This window comes from Oncorhynchus keta, chromosome 34 (genome assembly GCF_023373465.1).
Source record: "Oncorhynchus keta strain PuntledgeMale-10-30-2019 chromosome 34, Oket_V2, whole genome shotgun sequence".
Taxonomy (NCBI): domain Eukaryota; kingdom Metazoa; phylum Chordata; class Actinopteri; order Salmoniformes; family Salmonidae; genus Oncorhynchus; species Oncorhynchus keta.
This window is the reverse complement of record NC_068454.1, coordinates 51245001-51264799: the sequence shown is the minus strand read 5'-3', so window position 1 is coordinate 51264799 and position 19799 is coordinate 51245001. Positions and strand designations below refer to the sequence as shown.

General features: G+C 42.3%; 1 protein-coding gene across 9 annotated transcripts in view; it reads left to right on the top strand.

Annotated features, from left to right (window-relative positions):
• Window positions 1-19799, top strand: part of ptprub (protein tyrosine phosphatase receptor type Ub) — a 342049-nt gene that overhangs the window by 259796 nt on the left and 62454 nt on the right. For 3 of the 9 annotated variants that reach the window (XM_052494008.1, XM_052494007.1, XM_052494006.1), the window contains exons 15-18: window positions 2926-2955; window positions 3120-3277; window positions 14127-14314; window positions 18115-18187. In XM_052494008.1, coding sequence (XP_052349968.1) covers window positions 2926-2955; window positions 3120-3277; window positions 14127-14314; window positions 18115-18187 — 449 coding nt within the window. Of the gene's footprint in view, window positions 1-2925; window positions 2956-3119; window positions 3278-14126; window positions 14315-18114; window positions 18239-19799 lie in introns of all 9 variants that reach the window. The other 6 variants (XM_052494003.1, XM_052494004.1, XM_052494002.1 and 3 more) reach the window with 3 other exon arrangements.

Here is a 19799-nt window from a genome sequence, read left to right as displayed (position 1 = left end):
GGCGGATAGTTTCAGAAATAGAGGGTCCAGATTGTCAAGCCCAGCTGATTTATACGGGTCCAGGTTTTGCAGCTCTTTCAGAACATCTGCTATCTGGATTTGGGTAAAGGAGAACCTGGAGAGGCTTGGGCGAGGAGCTGCGGGGGGGCCGGAGCTGTTGGCCGAGGTAGGAGTAGCCAGGCGGAAGGCATGGCCAGCCGTTGAGAAATGCTTGTTGAAGTTTTCGATAATCATGGATTTGTCGGTGGTGACCGTGTTCCCTAGCCTCAGTGCAGTGGGCGGAGGTGCTCTTGTTCTCCATAGATTTCACAGTGTCCCAGAACTTTTGGAGTTGGAGCTACAGGATGCAAACTTCTGCCTGAAGAAGCTGGCCTTAGCTTTCCTGACTGACTGCGTGTATTGGTTCCTGACTTCCCTGAACAGTTGCATATCGCGGGGACTGTTCGATGCTATTGCAGTCCGCCACAGGATGTTTTTGTGCTGGTCGAGGGCAGTCAGGTCTGGAGTGAACCAAGGGCTGTATCTGTTCTTAGTTCTGCATTTTTTGAACGGAGCATGCTTATCTAAAATGGTGAGGAAGTTACTCTTAAAGAATGACCAGGCATCCTCAACTGACGGGATGAGGTCAATGTCCTTCCAGGATACCCGGGCCAGGTCGATTAGAAAGGCCTGCTCACAGAAGTGTTTTAGGGTGCGTTTGACAGTGATGAGGGGTGGTCGTTTGACTGCGGCACCGTAGCAGGTACAGGCAATGAGGCAGTGGTCGCTGAGATCCTGGTTGAAGACAGCGGAGGTGTATTTGGAGGGCCAGTTGGTCAGGATGACGTCTATGAGGGTGCCCTTGCTTACAGAGTTAGGGTTGTACCTGGTGGGTTCCTTGATGATTTGTGTGAGATTGAGGACATCTAGCTTAGATTGTAGGACTGCCGGGGTGTTAAGCATATCCCAGTTTAGGTCACCTAACAGAACAAAGTCTGAAGCTAGATGGGGGGCAATCAATTCACAAATGGTGTCCAGGGCACAGCTGGGAGCAGAGGGGGGTCGGTAAGCAGGCGGCAACAGTGAGAGTCTTATTTCTGGAGAGAGTAATTTTCAGAATTAGTAGTTCGAACTGTTTGGGTATAGACCTGGAAAGTATGACATTACTTTGCAGGCTATCTCTGCAGTAGACTGCAACTCCTCCCCCTTTAGCAGTTCTATCTTGACGGAAGATGTTATAGTTGGGTATGGAAATCTCTGAATTTTTGGTGGCCTTCCTGAGCCAGGATTCAGACACGGCAAGGACATCAGGGTTAGCAGAGTGTGCTAAAGCAGTGAGTAAAACAAACTTACTTGGGTTTAGGCACAGAATTGTCATGTTCCCAAACAATGAAAACAGAGTTGTTGCTCCCCTGCTTGGACAAGATGGATTCTCGACTGTAGATGCAGGTCTGCTCAAAGGCATACAAAAACTTCCTCGATACATAAAATAACTTGAGACATATTTTTCATAGGTCTAGATACACTACATGGCCAAAAGTATGTGGACACCTGCTTGTCGAACATCTCATTCCAAAATCATGGGCATTAATATGGAGTTGGTCCCCCGTTTGCTGCTATAACAGCTTCCACTCTTCAGGGAAGGCTTTCCATTTGCTTCCATTCAGCCACAAGAGCATTACTGAGGTCGGGCGCTGATGTTGTGTGATTAGGCCTGGCTCGCAGTCTGGGTTTTCAATTAATCAATTCATCAATTCATCCCTAAGGTGTCAGGGCTCTGTGCAGGCCAGTCAAGTTCTTCCACACCAATCTCGACAAAACATTTCTGTATGGATCTCGCTTTGTGCATGGGAGCATTGTCATGCTGAAACAAGAAAGGGCCTTCCCCAAACTGTTGCCAGAAAGTTGGAAGCACAGAATCGTCTAGAATGTCATTGTATGCTGAAGCATTAAGATCCCCCTTCACTGAAACCAGGGTCGTCACTAGAGATCCATGGATAGGGGGGCTAAGCCTCTTTTAGGGGGTCTAGGCATTCTCCCCCAGGAATATTCTATCAAAATAAGGTTATTTTTGGTCAAGGTTGGCTAAAATTATAACCGTCTCATAGTTTCTGTGTGTAATGAACACGATGGGAGACAGAGAGCTGGTTTCAAGCGCAGGGCGCAGGTGTTTTTTGGTAAAGGACCACAGGAAGAGGCAGGTAGCTGGGTCCAGGGGCAGGCAGAAGGTCATACACAGGGGGTCCAAAAAGGCAACAGTACAGGCAGGGAAAAGGCTAGTAACATCATCTAGGAGATCAGGCAATAGGTTGATAACAGGAAATCCGATAGGGGAATAGGCAAAAGGCGTCGTTAGTGAGGCAGGCCAAAACTATCATACACGGGAGGATTAAATTAAGGGAGAGAGCGAGAGATGCAGGAGCAGGAGCAGCTGCTCACAGGAATTGTGAGAGCAACGCGAATGATTTCATTCAGGGAAGGAAACATATCATCATCCAGGAGGTTATGCACAGCAAGCATATCTTTGGGAGGACATCCAGCCTCTCTTTTCCGGGAAAGAACGTTTCTGGCCACCAACATCACTTGTCGAGTCTCAAGTCGAGTCTCAACTCTTGTGACACATTATTCCAGATTACTCCACTAAGCCACCATGAAGTTAGCTCTTAGCGGTATGATTGCTACATTTTCTCTTGCAGGAAGCGACATGGTTTACTCATTAAAGGGGAAAACAGTGACATTCAATTAGAGGCTGGTCTAGCTGCTTTAGCTGTGGTTTGGTCCTGTCACCATGTGGTAAATGTGTGAGTCACACAGTCCAAGCAGACGTTGCAGAGACTGTTGCTATTTTCACGTTAATGAATCCATCCCTCGGTCGGCATTTCTTGCATTTCATATCTTCTTTATCTTGATTTTTTTTCTCTGCCCTCCCTCCCGCTCACTTGCCAGAAGGGACTACTACTCTTACTCTTATTATCCGTAAGTGAAGCCACCCTCCTACCTTTCCATTGTTTTGCTAATCGATTATTCACATGCTTGTGCTCTCTGGCTGCCAATGAAGGGTTTGTGGCCAAATAAAACTGTTGCTCTCTCTATCCCCCTCGCCCTCTCCTCTCCCACTCCCTCTATCTATGTGTTCGTAGGAAGCCAGTGAACATAAATAAGACACCCATAACGTACCGTCAGGAGAAGAGTCACATGGGTTCGATGGAGCGCAGTTTCACTGACCAGAGTACCCTGCAGGAGGATGAGCGCATGGCCCTCTCTGCAGCACGCATGGCACACACCTGCAGCACGCGCAGTAAGACCCACATACACAGGCATAAGCACACACACACATACACACCTGCAGTATGTGCTTTCAAATAAAAACTTGACACCAGTAATCAAACTGATTCATTTGTGGAAAACCCAAAGTTTTTCCCAAAATGCTCCCACAATATTGTGTGTGAACTTTATACCTCCCACAACATCCATTTAGTCTTAGAAAAGTTCCATATACCTCAGAAACAGCTATACTCCCTGCAGCAGATCCACAGTCTAAAATAAGATAACGAGAAAAAGAAAATTGCAAACAGATGTAAAGTGGAACACCTTCAGGCAAGAAAATGATTTGTGATTCTAGTCGTCTTCCTCCTCATCTCGATATCTTGAAATATGAAGGTTCATAACAGAAAAGGAAAGAAATAATCTTGGTTTACATGTCCTGGGCTCAGTTGCATACAGTGGTTCGTCCTTTAACTTCTTGCGTCGAGCCAACCCGGATCCGGTATCATGGCTACAGCCTCAAGCCCATTACCATAACGCAACGGTAACTATTCTTGAAAATCGCAAATGAAATGAAATCAATATGCTAGCTCTCATGCTTAGCCTTTTGTTAACAACACTGTCATCTCAGATTTTCAAAAAATATGCTTCTCTACCATAGCAAACTAGCATTTAGCATTTAGCATTAGCATTTAGCGTTAGCATTAGCAGACAACATTTTCACAAAAACCAGCAAAAACATTCAATAAATCATTTACCTTTGAAGAACTTCGGATGTTTTCAATGAGGAGACTCTCAGTTAGATAGCAAATGTTCTGTTTTTCCTGAAAGATTTGTTTGGCTGCAGAAATCGGTCCGTTTGGCTACCAAAAAAAACAGAAAATTCAGTTATCCAAACGCCAAACTTTTTTCCAAATTAACTCCATAATATCGACTGAAACATGGCAAACGTTGTTTCGAACCAATCCTCAAGGTGTTTTTCACATATCTCTTCAATTATGTATCGTTCCTGGAAGTATGAGTCTCCTTCTGTATCGCATGGTAAAATAATTGCCACTGGGAATCACGCACCAAATTAGACAAAGGACACGGCCCCCTGGCAAATGTAGTCTCTTATGGCCAATCTTCCAATGATATGCCTACAAATACGTCACAATGCTGCAGACATCTTGGACGAACGGCAGAGCGCATAAGCTCGTTGACAGCATATTCACAGCCATATAAGGGAGACCAGAGTAAAACAGAGCGTCAAAAATCCTGCTCATTTCCTGTTTGAAGTTTCATCTTGGTTTCGCCTGTAAAATCAGTTCTGGGGCACTCACAGATAATATCTTTGCCGTTTTGAAAACGTCAGAGTGTTTTCTTTCCAAAGCTGGCAATTATATGCATAGTCGAGTATCTTTTCGTGATAAAATATCTTGTTTAAAACGGGAACGTTTTTTTATCCAAAAATTAAAAGAGTGCCCCCTATATCGAAGAAGTTAAGTGCCATTAATGCTAGTTTGATCACCAAAGGGTATTTTTGAGAAGCATTTGATAGCCTTCAGTAGTGGCTGTACTAGAGAAACCTTTTTTGTATAGTATATGAGACTGATTTTAAGAAATGTTGCTTTATAAATATTATGGTGTTTCTATTCCAAGAAAAATGAAAAACCCTGAGTTTTTGTTAGGATGGAATGGAAAATATGGCGCTGTACAACAGTGCTGGGCTATTTAGCTAAAGAATCCCTGTGTCGTACGCTGGAGACCGGGGTTCAATTCCTCGACTGGAACGAAGGAGTTGGCTGTTTGTTCTTAACCTCTTGCTCCTACCCGACACGCAGGTGTCCCATCTAGACATCTGGAAATGCAAATGTGCTACGCTAAATGCTAATAGCACTCGTTAAAACTCAAACGTTCATTAAAATACACATGCAGGGTACTGAATTAAAGCTACACTCGTTGTGAATCCAGGCAACAAGTCAGATTTTTAAAATGCTTTTCGGCGAAAGCATGAGAAGCTATTATCTGATAGCATGTAACACCCCAAAAGACCCGCAGGGGACGTAAACAAAATAATTAGCATAGTCGGCGCTACACAAAACGCACAAATAAAATATAAAAAATTCATTACCTTTGACCATCTTCTTTGTTGGCACTCCTAGATGTCCCATAAACATCACTATTGGGTCTTTTTTTTCGATTAAATCGGTCCATATATAGCCTAGATATCGATCTATGAAGACTGTGTGATCAAGGAAAAAAATAGTGTTTTATAACGTAACGTAATTTTTTTTAATTAAAAAAAACTTTCACAAAACACTTCGAAATACTTTTGTAATGCAACTTTAGGTATTAGTAAACATTAATAAGCGATCAAATTGATCACGAGGCGATGTATATTCTATAGCTGTACGTCTGGAAATAATGTCCGGGTAAATCTCAACCAAAATATCCGGTCGGAGACCGGAAGAAAGGCGCTACCTTGTGTCCGTTTGACCACGAAACAAATCGTAGGCAAATGACAAGACTGTTGACATCGTGTGGAAGCTGTAGGTATTGCAACCTCGGCCCCATTTAATGTGGATCACATTCAACAATGGGTTCTAGTGGCACATGGATATATTTTCCCATTTTCAGTGATCAGATTTTCCTGCGCTTTTCGATGAAACGCACGTTCTGTTATAGTCACAGCCGTGATTTAACCAGTTTTATAAATGTCTGAGTGTTTTCTATCCACACATACTAATCATATGCATATACTATATTCCTGGCATGAGTAGCAGGGCGCTGAAATGTTGCGCCATTTTTAACAGAATGTTCTAAAAAGTAGGGGGTAGGAGTAACAGGTTAATGGATTCCATATGTGTTATTTCATAGTTGTGACGTCTTCATATAGTTCTAACAATATAGTAAAAATGAAGAAAAACCATGGAATGAGTAGGTGTGTCCAAACTTTTGAGGCCATCAAGATGTTTTGGCTTGTAACGAATCTCTTCGTTGTCTGAGGAGGAGTAGGAAGGGTTGGACCAATATGCAGCGTGAAGTGTCCATGTTAATTTATTAGACTGAACACACAAAACAAAATAACAAAGTGAATGGAAGAAACAAAACAGTTCTGTCAGGTGAATACACAAAACAGAAAACAACTACCCACAAATCATAGTGGGAACACAGGCTACCTAAAAGTATGGTTCTCAATCAGAGACAACGATTGGCAGCTGCCTCTGATTGGGAACCATACCAGGCCAAAAGCAGAAATACAAAACATAGAACAAAAACATTGAATGCCCACCCCAACTCACGCCCTGACCAAACTAAAACAGAAACATAAAAAGGAACTAAGGTCAGGACGTGACATGGCTAGAGAAATTGATGATACTACCATGCAACAAATACAGTGGGGCAAAAAAGTATTTAGTCAGCCACCAATTGTGCAAGTTCTCCTACACAGTACTGGGCTTGTCTCAAAGCAGCGCAAAACTGTGATAAAATAGTTGTAGGCTAATGCTTCAAATCCTATTGCTTCTAACGTCAATATGCACTTTAAATAAATAAGACCTACACCACTTTTAACAGAACATTACTCAACACTAGTTAGACTCATGTCGCCTACGGTAGGCCTACAGTATATCTTTAAAAAATATGATGTGACTCTCTGCCAATAATTACATTTTGAGGATTGGAGGTTTCTAAATTAAAACCAAAAGCCACCTCATGGGTCTCCAGGTGGCAGCCGGCACAGGTCTCTGTAGCAGCTCATTTTGCATTGCGATGCAGTGACTTAGACAGCTGCGCCATTGGGGACGCCCCATCCACAAAGTATCAAAGTACAGAGAGGTGTTGGTAAAGGTATATTGTCCTGCTAATAGCCCATAATGGGTGTCCAGGTCAGGATAACCAAAACATTTATTTATTTAAGACTATCAGAAAGAATGTTGGTACGTTATTTATTTTGACCTAAAGCCATGAATGAGTGAGTCACTCAGCTTTATGTACGTGTCGGCTACATGACTGTGCCATCAACTTGATAATTTGGAGGTTATTTCGTTTACAATCGCTCAATTTTTTATTTGATTTTTAATCTGAATAAAGGCCTAAATAATATTTGTAAAGGCCAAAATATTTATTTCAATAGAATACTCCCCCTACCCTCCATCTAGGCAAGTCTATTGTCCAGCTACCTGCTAGAACAGCGGGAACGTTTCTCTAGTCTGCGCCATTATTAGCGCAATGCCCCTTAAAGTGTTGCTTTGTGCTACCGAGTGTGGTGGGGTGGGGGTCCATCCCCCTCCCTCCTCCACGGGCTAAGTCTGCAACCTATGCCGTGCCCCCTGCCCTCGTGCCTTGAACCTCACGCACTTTCAGTGGATACAGCTGGAGAACTGCAGAAGAACTGCAAGGCAATCCCACTGTACACCACTCAGGAGCTATGACCAACATATATTGTCCTGCTAAAAGCAGGGTTAATAATGTATCTGTGAGAATATCCAATGGGCTTTTACATAATAATAATAATAATTGCTTTGTTCAAAAAATTATATTTTGGAGATTTTGTTATCAAATAACGTAAAATGAGCGAGGATAATAATATAATAATATATGCCATTTAGCTGACGCTTTTATCCAAAGCGACTTACAGTCATGTGTGCATACATTCTACGTATGGGTGGTCCCGGGAATCGAACCCACTACCCTGGCGTTACAAGCGCCATGCTCTACCAACTGAGCCACAGAAGGACCCTAGAGGAAAAATGCTGTTCTTGAACATGGGGTGAGACATTGTTACTAATTTGTAAATACATTTAATTTCAAATTATTTATTTATGTTTCTTCTTCAGGCAAGGGTCTATTTTTCTCCACTTCCTGTCTGACTGATGTGCCCAAAGTAAACTGCCTGTTACTCAGGCCCAGAAGCCAGTATATGCATATAATTGGTACCATTGGATAGAAAACACTTTGAAGTTTGTAAAAATGTAAAATAATGTATGACACTATAACACAATCCAAATAAAAACCAAAACCAAGTCTTTGTTCAAGGTTTCATAATATCTGATAATGGCTGTGATCGTAGTATTCAGGAATGTACACTGCTCAAAAAAATAAAGGGAACACTTAAACTGTCCACTTAGGAAGCAACACTGATTGACAATACATTTCACATGCTGTTGTGCAAATGGAATAGACAACAGGTGGAAATTATAGGCAATTAGCAAGACACCCCCAATAAAGGAGTGGTTCTGTGGGTGGTGACCATAGACCACTTCTCAGTTCCTATGCTTCCTGGCTGATGTTTTGGTCACTTTTGAATGCTGGCGGCGCTTTCACTCTAGTGGTAGCATGAGACGGAGTCTACAACCCACACAAGTGGCTCAGGTAGTGCAGCTCATCCAGGATGGCACATCAATGCGAACTGTGGCATGAAGGTTTGCTGTGTCTGTCAGCGTAGTGTCCAGAGCATGGAGGCGCTACCAGGAGACAGGCCAGTACATCAGGAGATGTGGAGGAGGCCGTGGAAGGGCAAAAACCCAGCAGCAGTACCGCTACCTCCGCTTTTGTGCAAGGAGGAGCAGGAGGAGCACTGCCAGAGCCCTGCAAAATGACCTCCAGCAGGCCACAAATGTGTATGTGTCTCCTCAAACGGTCAGAAACAGACTCTATGAGGGCCCGACGTCCACAGGTGGGGGTTGTGCTTACAGCCCAACACCGTGCAGGACGTTTGGCATTTGCCAGAGAACACTAAGATTGGCAAATTCGCCACTGGCGCCCTGTGCTCTTCACAGATGAAAGCAGGTTCACACTGAGCACATGTGACAGACGTGACAGAGTCTGGAGACACCGTGGAGAACGTTCTGCTGCCTGTAACATACTCCAGCATGACTGATTTGGCGGTGGGTCAGTCATGGTGTGGGGTGGCATTTCTTTGGGGGGCCGCACAGCCCTCCATGTGTTCGCCAGAGGTAGCCTGACTGCCATTAGGTACCGAGATGAGATCCTCAGACCCCTTGTGAGACCATATGCTGGTGCGGTTGGCCCTGGGTTCCTCCTAATGCAAGACAATGCTAGACCTCATGTGGCTGGAGTGTGTCAGCAGTTCCTGCAAGAGGAAGGCATTGATGCTATGGACTGGCCCGCCCGTTCCCCAGACCTGAATCCAATTGAGCACATCTGGGACATCATGTCTCGCTCCATCCTCCACCAACTTGTTTTAAGGACATGACATCAAAGTTGGATCAGCCTGTAGTGTGGTTTTCCACTTTAATTTTGAGTGTGACTCCAAATCCAGACCTCCATGGGTTGATAAATTTGATTTCCATTGATAATTTTTGTGTGATTTTGTTGTCAGCACATTCAACTATGTAAAGAAAAAAGGTTTTAATAAGAATATTTCATTCATTCAGATCTATGATGTGTTATTTTAGTGTTCCCTTTATTTGTTTGAGCAAGTGTATATATTTCTGTCATTTTTCTCAGACAGCCATAGACAAATGTAATTTCCATCATGCCAATTTTAGTTGAAAATGAAATACCTTAAAACTAATTTATAACACATTTGTACATTAATTTGTATTGAATAATATTTTAAGTGATTATTAGTTTTTCTAATATTAATAATTCAACACAATGCCTGAATGTATAAACTGAAAAAAATGAGAGATTTCCACCCAATCTTTTTGAGAGATTATGATAACGACCATATGATTTCCCTATCTAAAACAAATCAATCAATGTCAATTATAAATAATATACTAATTTACCCCAAAAATATGGGTGTGGTGGAAATTACATCTATGTAAAAAAAAAAATTAAGTATGTGAAAACAATATTTTATTACAAACAGTTTGAACAACAACCATTGTTAATCTTTTAATTAATTTAAGACAAAGTATGTTTCCAAAAGTAGCTGATGGGCAGGGCTCAAAGAAGTAGGCCAGTGTTTTTGAGATATGGGCCCAGATTGCAGGGGGGTCATTCGCATAGAAGAGCTCAATGAGCCAAGGGAAACTGTATAATTTGTGGTATGTCCAACACGGGTCTGGAGGTTCACCTGCTTGTGTGATACACCAAAGTGAACTGCCTGTATTTCACTAGTGTAATTATACAGGTAGATCTTTGCAAAGTCAATATGCACGATGATCTCCTCATTCTGGAGGTTCTCTTTTAATTCTCTGTTTGCTGGAGTATTGCTGTTGAATGGTGTACATGTATTTCCCCCAACTTCTCTTTCAATCCTTTGGAGAAGTCCTCCAGTAGAATCTGCAGTGTTCCACACACCTTTTCTTTTACTGTCAAATGTACTGTGAACTTCTCCAAGTTTCCCTCTTGGTTTTTCCTTCTCTCTCTTCAGCTTTGTTTTTCAACTCAAACCACCATGTCTGCTCACCAGCATATGTTGACTATTTTGCTTGGCAAAGGGAGCACTCTGTACATGCACTCTTTCTTCAGGTTCTCACAGCACAAAGACTCAGTAAGGTTATTGATGTTGCTGCAGCTAAACCCTTTGTGATGCTGTAGTTTTACCGCCATGAGCTGGATGTTGGCATGGGTTTTGCAGAGGCATGTGTCCCTATCCTGGACTGTTGGCTTGACAACGCCAAAAGGATGTCTTCTGCAGAATTCACAGGACATTTTCATCTCTGAATATTCCCTCTTAAAATTCTGATAAATGTTCTGAATTGTGCCATTCAAAAAGCACTACTGATTTTCTTCTTGTTCCTCATTAGTGTGTCCTTTTTCTCTGTTGTTGTTCTACTGTTGTCATCATGTTCATAGAATCTAGTGATTTTTCCTTCTGTGGCTTTGTAATTATGTTACACTTTTTTTCCTGGAGTATTGAAGAATTGTTGGCCTGTTTTCATTTGCCCTTTGACCAGGCCATACTTTCTCAGGATGTTGCCTCTGAGCATTTTTGAAGCCATTTGTTTGTCCTTGGCACTGCAAACATTTTTTGATACTTTTGCTTTAACTCTGTAATGATGGCATTTTGAAACTATAAAATCCTTCGGAGTTCCCTTCATTTCCAGTTTTGTCTTTGGGGAATCTTGTCTCTCCATTTTCTTCATCAGTTGATCATACTTTATTTTGTATTTCTCAGCTTTCCGTAAAGTTTTATCAAGTTTGACATTTGTCATGCAAAGATCTGTTTTCGAGCGACCTCTTCCAAACCTTTTCCTTCCAACAAGTAACCGACTTCTCATTCCTGTTGCAAATGATGAGGAAGGGGAATCAGGGGCAGGTAAGTTAGGGGTAGGTAAGTTAGAGGCAGGTAAGTTAGAGGCAGGTATGTTGTCCTCATGCTCTGGCTGCAAGTCATCTGGTGACTGAGGTGGTGTGTTGCCTGATAGGTAGGTCATTGCAACTGTTCTCTTTCAAATATGTCTTCTATTCCGTTGGTTGCATTTCCATTTCCTTCCCTTGCTTCTTTGTTTTCTCTTTGTAAACTCAGAGATAGATTTCACTCCCTTTTTCTTTTTTCTTCCAGTATCTCTCCCTGTCTATTTGCAGATGTTCCTGGTATCGTATAGGATATTTATTTTGATTTTGTTTCTATGTCTGTGACCTCTGCTGTTTTATGTGGCATCTTTTAAAAGCAAAGAACAATACTACTTAAGTTTTTTCAACACCTTGGAGCATTTTCTAGATTCAATTGATTTAAACCATGATTAAATAAATCAAAAGTAATAACATAATAGATGTTTGTAATTTTTGCCACGTTCTGTCATTTCCACCACTGTTACGTTTGAGATGGAAATGACTTTCATGTTAACTAAGTTAACATTCTATTGACAAAACTTTATTGAGGAATTTGCCCTCATTGGTGGAAATGACACCACTACCAAAGGACAGGTATGTTGTGTAAATAATAATATAAAGGACATACTCACAATAAATATTGATATAGATTTGATTTAATTGACTCTTTCTCTAGTAGATAACATTATATAATGTGCAGTTATTAATGTTTTCTCATATAAAAACATAGTAGAAACTCAACATTTTGGGTCAGGGACAAGGGTGAAACAGTGAAATTGAGGGTTAAATTGCATAAAATACTTTGATAGTTGGTGTTAAAAAAACTGGGATGATTGTAAGAGTGAACTTACCATATAAAGAATAAAAACATTTTAAAAATTAATTAAAAATCCCCATAATTGACCCAGAGGACATAGCTACTCTGCAAGCTAGCTTGACATACTAGAAAGTAATATAAACAAGTTGAGAAAAAAGTAACTACAAGAAATGTAGTTTATTACATTCTGAAGCAATTTGGTTATCCTGTCTTGATTTGTAGAAGTTTTATTTTGCTATCTCACAAAATGAAAGCAATCTCTTTGAGTTTGGTCAGTGAATCTGGCCGTCTCCATGGTAACCAGATACTCTTTCTGCCATACATGCCTTCAAACTAAGGAAATATTTGAGGGGCTCTATGCAACACCCTTAAACAATTCCATTAGGTAATGGAAAATTATTCCTTAATAAGGGAAACACTTAAGATGTTTTATACAACTGGGCCCTGATGTACTTAATAGTTAATCAAAGAGAGACTGGATGGTGTCATCTCAATCAAATATTACTACCCAAACAAACCTATATAACAAACTAATCTCACTTTACTGTCAGCAACTTAAATAATACATACAATAGCTGGGTCCAATCTGACACATTCATTTTTCTATATACCTATAGCCTATGCAGTGGCGATTTTAGCATGTCAAACAACCCATTCTTTTCTCTAAACAACGCATTAAATGCAGTTAATGCACTATAACTGACAAACGGTGCCCACAGAAGTTTAGGGTCCACTTAAAGCTGTCCCGAGAGTGGAGCTTATGGCTGACTTGATTAAATAAATATGGTTTCTATTGACTCCTTGTTGATTTGTGTAACTGGATAAGAACCACATTCTCTTTCAATAATAATGAATGTCGACATTAGTTTTCCCTTTGGAACAACACTCAAACATTATTACATTTATGTTCAGTAAATTCACAATGTTTGCTCTTATATAATTAACGCTTAGCTCTATGTATAAGCATGTGCAAGCAAAACGAGCTGCGATGAGGTAGGCCGAGTCATTCAGCAATTTTGAAATGGACAGCGACAGAAATTCAGATGTTAGTTCAGATAAATTCCGCAAGATGTTGAGGCCTTAACTTTACTCTTCTTTAAGTCACCACAGAGAGAGAGAGACCCAGACTCAGCTGTTAGTCTACCATTTGAAGTGTTTTAATAGGCTTATGTGGTCTAAAAAGGAAGGACAATTCAATCATGAGGATCCACTTTTATAGACAATATACAGACTCACTGACAGCGCATTGTGCAAACAAAATAATCCTCGCAATATGAACTGGAATTACATTGGTCTATTACTGAACTTTTTGTTGAACAAAAGAGACTGTCAAGGAGGGGATACTATAATATATTGTTGTTGGGTCCTCGTGTAGAAAATCAACCTAGCTAATTATAATACACAATGTAAAAAGCAATTAACATTGCCTAAAATTATTAATAAGATGCTAATTTGAGAGACCTATATAAGCAATATAATAATGCAGATGTACAAATTATGGCAATGGCATATATGACGATAAGTCGTTAAGAGGCATGCTGTCATTTGGATTAGGACATGAGCAAGCTGAAACGGATGTAGCTTAATATGCCGCCTATTTGTTCAGCATTTTTTTTAAATTGACAGAGCGACATAATTCAGGTCATGAGCCGTTCTTACAGTATTCTCCCTGTACATCAAGTCAGAACCGTAGGACAAATAACGGGGGCACATAAGCAGACAATGAAAGCTCTTACAATATTCGATCATTACATCTCTCTAAAACAGGCTATACCACCTTTTGTGTGTATCCCTATGCCTAACGGTGCCCCCTTCCTTTGTCCTCCTCTCACAGGTGAGCAGCGTAGCTCAGTGAACGAGTCCAGTAGTCTTCTGGGGGGTTCGCCGCGACACCAGTGTGGGCGTAAGGGCTCACCCTACCACACTGGTCAGCTCCACCCTGCTGTGCGCGTGGCCGACCTTCTCCAACACATCAACCAGATGAAAACTGCAGAGGGCTACGGCTTCAAACAGGAGTATGAGGTAGGCAGTATGGGTTGTGGCTGATGTGCATGGTTGTGGCTGATGTGCGTTTGGATGGTATAAGGGTGTATTGCTGGGGAAGGTGTGAGAAAATAGAAGTTTGTAGTCATGTCATCATACACTGTTTAGGGGTTTAAAATGTAGAAATTTTCATAATTTACAAGTCAAAATTGTAGACAGATTATCCAGTTAGTAGTCAGATTGTGTGAAGTTATCACTCACATCCCAGTTCTTACAGACTGCAGAAATGCATGATCAGGGTTAAAATAAACTTCTTGGACCAAGTTGACTGTGAGACTATTAAATTGTCATTGTCTGGAGCTCACATAGCCCCTCTGTCAGAGTTGCTGTAGCAGTGTAGCTGATGAAGCCCCCTAATCCCCAGGTGTTCTCCAGACCAGGAGGCCCTTTGTTCCCCAGCCCAGTGACCGCCAATTGCCTCAGTATCGGGGGCTTGGTGGCTCCCAACCTCTGGCTGTTCTCCAGTACCACAATGATAAAAGAAGATCCTCTGTACTCTGGTTGGAGGACAATTCTAAATAGATGCTTTTGGGCTTCACCACTGCTAAGTGGCTGTGGTGTGATGTATAGGATGCCACCAAGTTGAAAGTGTTCTTAAGTGGTGCACGGCACAACGAGGGAGACATTTTGTGAAATCATTGCCTACAATTAAGGAGAGAAGCCTTGGGGGACTTATAGGCTCTGTTCCAAACTTCTTTATGCATCAGGGAGTGTGTGTTAAGGAGAGTCTCGCTTGGTTCACTTATCTCCTGAGGGCTCCCAAGTGGCGTAGCAGTCTAAGGCACTGCATCACAGTGCTAGAGGCACCACTACAGACCCTGTTTTGATCCAGTGATACATTTATTACATCCTGTTTTGATCACAACCAGCCGTGATCGGGACTCCCATAAAGCGGTGCACAATTGGCTCAGCATCGTCCTGGATAGGGGAGTTTGGCCTGGGTAGGCCGTTATTGGAAATAAGAATTTGTTCTTAACTGACTTGCCTAGTTAAATAAATAAAATAAAATCTTTCGACATTCAGACTGTGGAATTGAGTCTGTACTTTATCGTAGGTAGAGAGGGAAATGTTTTTGTTTTGGGAGAGAAGCAGAACTGAACCCACTTATTATTCCAGTACCTCTGTAACGGCTGATTTCCATGGCTCTCTGGATGCGTCAAGGCCACATTTTAGAGGGCAAACAGCCCTGAAACATTTGTCCCCGGTGCGGTACTTCTCTAGTCAAGAGCAGACTCTGGGGTGAGCTACATCCCTGTCTGTTGCCTGTGGTTTCCCTGTCACATGTCAAGGAAAAGATCTCACTCCCCAATTTCTCCCTGGCTACATGCTTGCCCTTCTGGTTCTGGAACTCTGCTTGTAGACTCATTAAACTGTCCCCCACAGGCAAAACTCTCCACAACAAAAATCTATATTCAGCTGCCTGTATTTTCTTTATCTATGTCTCTCTCCATTACAATTGAAAACAATGAGGACTATTGTGCTCTCCTGACCGCCTAGGCTTTATTTCCCAGTGGAATGCCAATGTAGGACATTCAGAGATATTGATCAGCTCTCTGCAGTGCGTTGGAAGGGACTGGCATGTCTGAGCTGTGGGTGGACCTGTATTCCCACTGCAGTTACTTGCAGGTAAACACTAAGATATAGAGAACTGAGGCATTCACTATGCTGTACAGGGCATCACCTCGAGGCAAAGCTTGAAAGGCATAATCGATCGATTTATTGTATGTCTAGATACAGTAGAGAAGGTTTGTGTGTGGAATGAAGTAAACACAACAAGAGCTGTTTTCACAGATCACAGCCAAGGATTTAGCCAGTTTTTCAATTGTGTCTTCAGGATGCTGACTTATACTGTCATTATGATTAGGAAAAAGGAACGTAGTCAACACCGGTGGGATGGTTGACATAGTAATATTGCACTGGGGGAGAAAAAAAGACAATAGATAATAAGATAATTTGAAACCACTGCAGCAAAAGTATTCATGAGACAGTTATGTAACGGCTCAGACTGTTCTTCACTGTGTCTCGTCTTTGTCTTTCATCCGAGTTTTCTCTTAATTTTTTGTGTGATCCTCAGAACCAATTAACCCCATCCCTGCAACCCCCCTAGACAGGGTTTGGGTGGTTACTCTCTCTCTGTGGGGAGCAGTGGGGTTGTTATCCCCTGCTCAGCATGCAGGCTTGGATTCACCCACAGTCCCCTCTGGTGCCTGAACAACCACAGGTGTGTGTGGGCGGGGGGGGGGGACTTGGCCCCACATACTAGGGGAGAGGAGTAGTTTGGCTGATGAGAGCATAATAGAGCTGGATCCCACTGCTGGGGTTGTCCTTGAGTCAGGACTGTCATGGGATGGCGGTAGTGAAGCATGTTGATGAGAGGAACTTGTTGGAACAGAGTTGTGCATGGCCAGGATGTATGGGATTCACTAGAGAGCTTCATGTTCACACACAGAGAAAATCAAATCAAATGTTGCTGGTCACATGCATATGGTTAGCAGATGTTAATGCGAGTGTAGTGAAATGCTTGTGCTTCTAGTTCCAACCATGCAGTAATATCTAACAAGTAATCTAACAATTTCACAACAACTACCTTATACACACAAGTGTAAAGGAATGAATAAGAATATGTACATAAATATATGGATGAGCGTTGGCCGAACGGCATAGGCAGGATGCAGTAGATGGTATAGAGTACAAATATATACATATGAGTAATGTGGAGTATGTAAACATTATATCAAGTGGCGCTGTTTAAAGTGACCAGTGATACATTTATTACATCCAATTATTTATTATTAAAGTGGCTAGAGATTTGAGTCAGTATGTTGGTGGCAGGCACTCAATGTTAGTGATGGCTGTTTAACAGTCTGATGGCCTTGAGATGGAATCTGTTTTTCAGTCTCTCGGTCCTGGCTTTGATGCACCTCTCCTTCTGGATGATAGCGGAGTGAATAGGCAGTGGCTCGGGTGGATGTTGATCTTGATTATATTTTTGGCCTTCCTGTGACATCGGGTGGTGAAGGTGTCTTGGAGGGCAGGTAGTTTGCCCCCGGTGATGCGTTGTGCAGACAGCACTACACTCTGGAGAGCTTTGCGGTTGTGGGCAGAGCAGTTGCTGTACCAGGCGGTGATACACCCCGACAGGATGCTCTCGATTGTGCATCTGTAAAAGTTTTTGATGACAAGCCAAATTTCTTCAGCCTCTGGAGGTTGAAAAGGCGCTGTTGCGCCTTCTTCACCATGCTGTCTGTGTGAGTGGACCATTTCAGTCTGTCAGTGATGTGTACGCCAAGGAACTTAAAACGTTCCACCTTCTGCACCACTGGCCCATCGATGTGGATAGGGGGGTGCTCCCTCTGCTCTTTCCTGAAGTCCACGATCATCTCCTTTGGTTTGATGACATTGAGTGTGAGGTTGTTTTCCTGACACCACACTCCAAGGGCCCTCAACCCCTCCCTGTAGCAAAGGCTCTTCCACACGTTCTGCATTATCAGTTAATGTGAACAGGTATTATCAGTTAATGTGAACAGGTAGCATCTGTGATGCTTTTGAATGGTCTTTGAAAAGAACTACAGCGTCATGATGTATGCATTGGCTTACTACTTGACAGATATTGCTGCAACCCACTCATTTTCTATTTCCCCCTTACGTCACTCAAACACAACAGACAACTGCAGATATAATGGTTTAGAAGAGAGACATTGTAAATATGTTTGACACGATAGGGGAAGAGTGGTATTGGTAACAGTATCATTAACATGTACTTCCCTACACCTTGACAGAGCTTCTTTGATGGCTGGGACTGCACCAAAAAGAAGGACAAAACTAAAGGGAGGCATGACACGTTGATGGGATGTAAGTCATCATGGACATGCCAGCCCTCTTGTGACGAAAGCACTGATCACCGTAAGCAATATTGTCAATCACAAATATGTGTTCTATTCTTTTGCCATGTAATTATTGATATGGGATCTTTTGTCCAAGTCTTCCATGTATATATAAATATATATATATTTACCTTAGTGGAAGAACCTGAGATAAAAATGCATATTCTCAGCAAAAAAATAAACATCCTCTCACTGTCAACTGTGTTTATTTTCAGCAAACTCAACAGGTGTAAATATTTGTATGAACATAACAAGATTCAACAACTGAGACATAAACTGAACAAGTTCCACAGACATGTGACTAACACAAATGGAAAAATGTGTCCCTGAACAAAGGGGGGGTCCAAATCAAACGGTCAGTATCTGGTGTGGCCACCCGATTTGCCAGTTCTTGCTGGACACTCTTCCACATGCAAGTTCCCAGACATTTCTGGGGGAATGGCCCTCACCCTCCGTTCCAACAGGTCCCAGACGTGCTCAATGGGATTGAGATCCGGGCTCTTCTCTGGCCATGGCAGAACACCGACATTCCTGTCTTGCAGGAAATAACACATAGAACGAGCAGTATGGCTGGTGGCATTGTCATGCTGGAGGGTCATATCAGGATGAGCCTGCAGGATGTGTACCACATGAGGGAGGAGGATGTCCTCCTTGTAACACACAGCGTTGAGATTGCCTGCAATGACAACAAGCTCAATCCGATGATGCTGTGACACACCGCCCAAGACAATGACGGAAACCTCCAAATCGATCCCGCTCCAGAGTACAGGCCTCGGTGTAATGCTCATTCATTAGACGATGAGCGCGAATCCGACCATCACCCCTGGTCAGACAAAACCGCAGATCGTCAGTGAAGAGCACTTTTTGCCAGTCCTGTCTGGTCCAGTGACGGTGGGTTTGTAGGTGATGTTGTTGCTGGTGATGTCTGGTGAGGACCTGCCTTACTACAACAGGCCTACATGCCCTCAGTCCAGCCTCTCTCAGCCTATTGTAGACAGTCTGAGCACTGATGGAGGGATTGTGCGTTCCTGGTGTAACTTGGGCAGTTTTTGTTGCCATCCTGTTCCTGTCCCGCAGATGTGATGTTCCGATGTACCGATCCTATGCAGGTATTGTTACACGTGGTCTGCCACTGTGAGGACGATCAGCTGTCCGTCACAGTACGGATATTGCAATTTATTGCCCTGGCCACATCTGTAGTCCTCATGCCTCCTTGCAACATGCCTAAGGCACGTTAACGCAGATGAGCTCAGACCCTGGGCATCTATCGTTTGGTGTTTTTCAGAGTCAGTGGAAAGGCCTCTTTAGTGTCCTGAGTTTTCATAACTGTGAGCTTAATTGCCTACCGTCTCTAAGCTGTTAGTGTCCTAACGATGTTCATTAATTGTTTATGGTTCATTGAACAAGCATGGGAAACAGTATTTAAAGCCTTTATAATGAAGATATGTTTAATTATTTTGATTTTAATGAATTATCTTTGAAAGACAGGGTCCTGAAAAAGGGACTTCTTTTTTTGCTGAGTTTACATTGCATGGATTCACTCTGTGTGCAATAATAGTGTTTAACATGATTTTGAATGA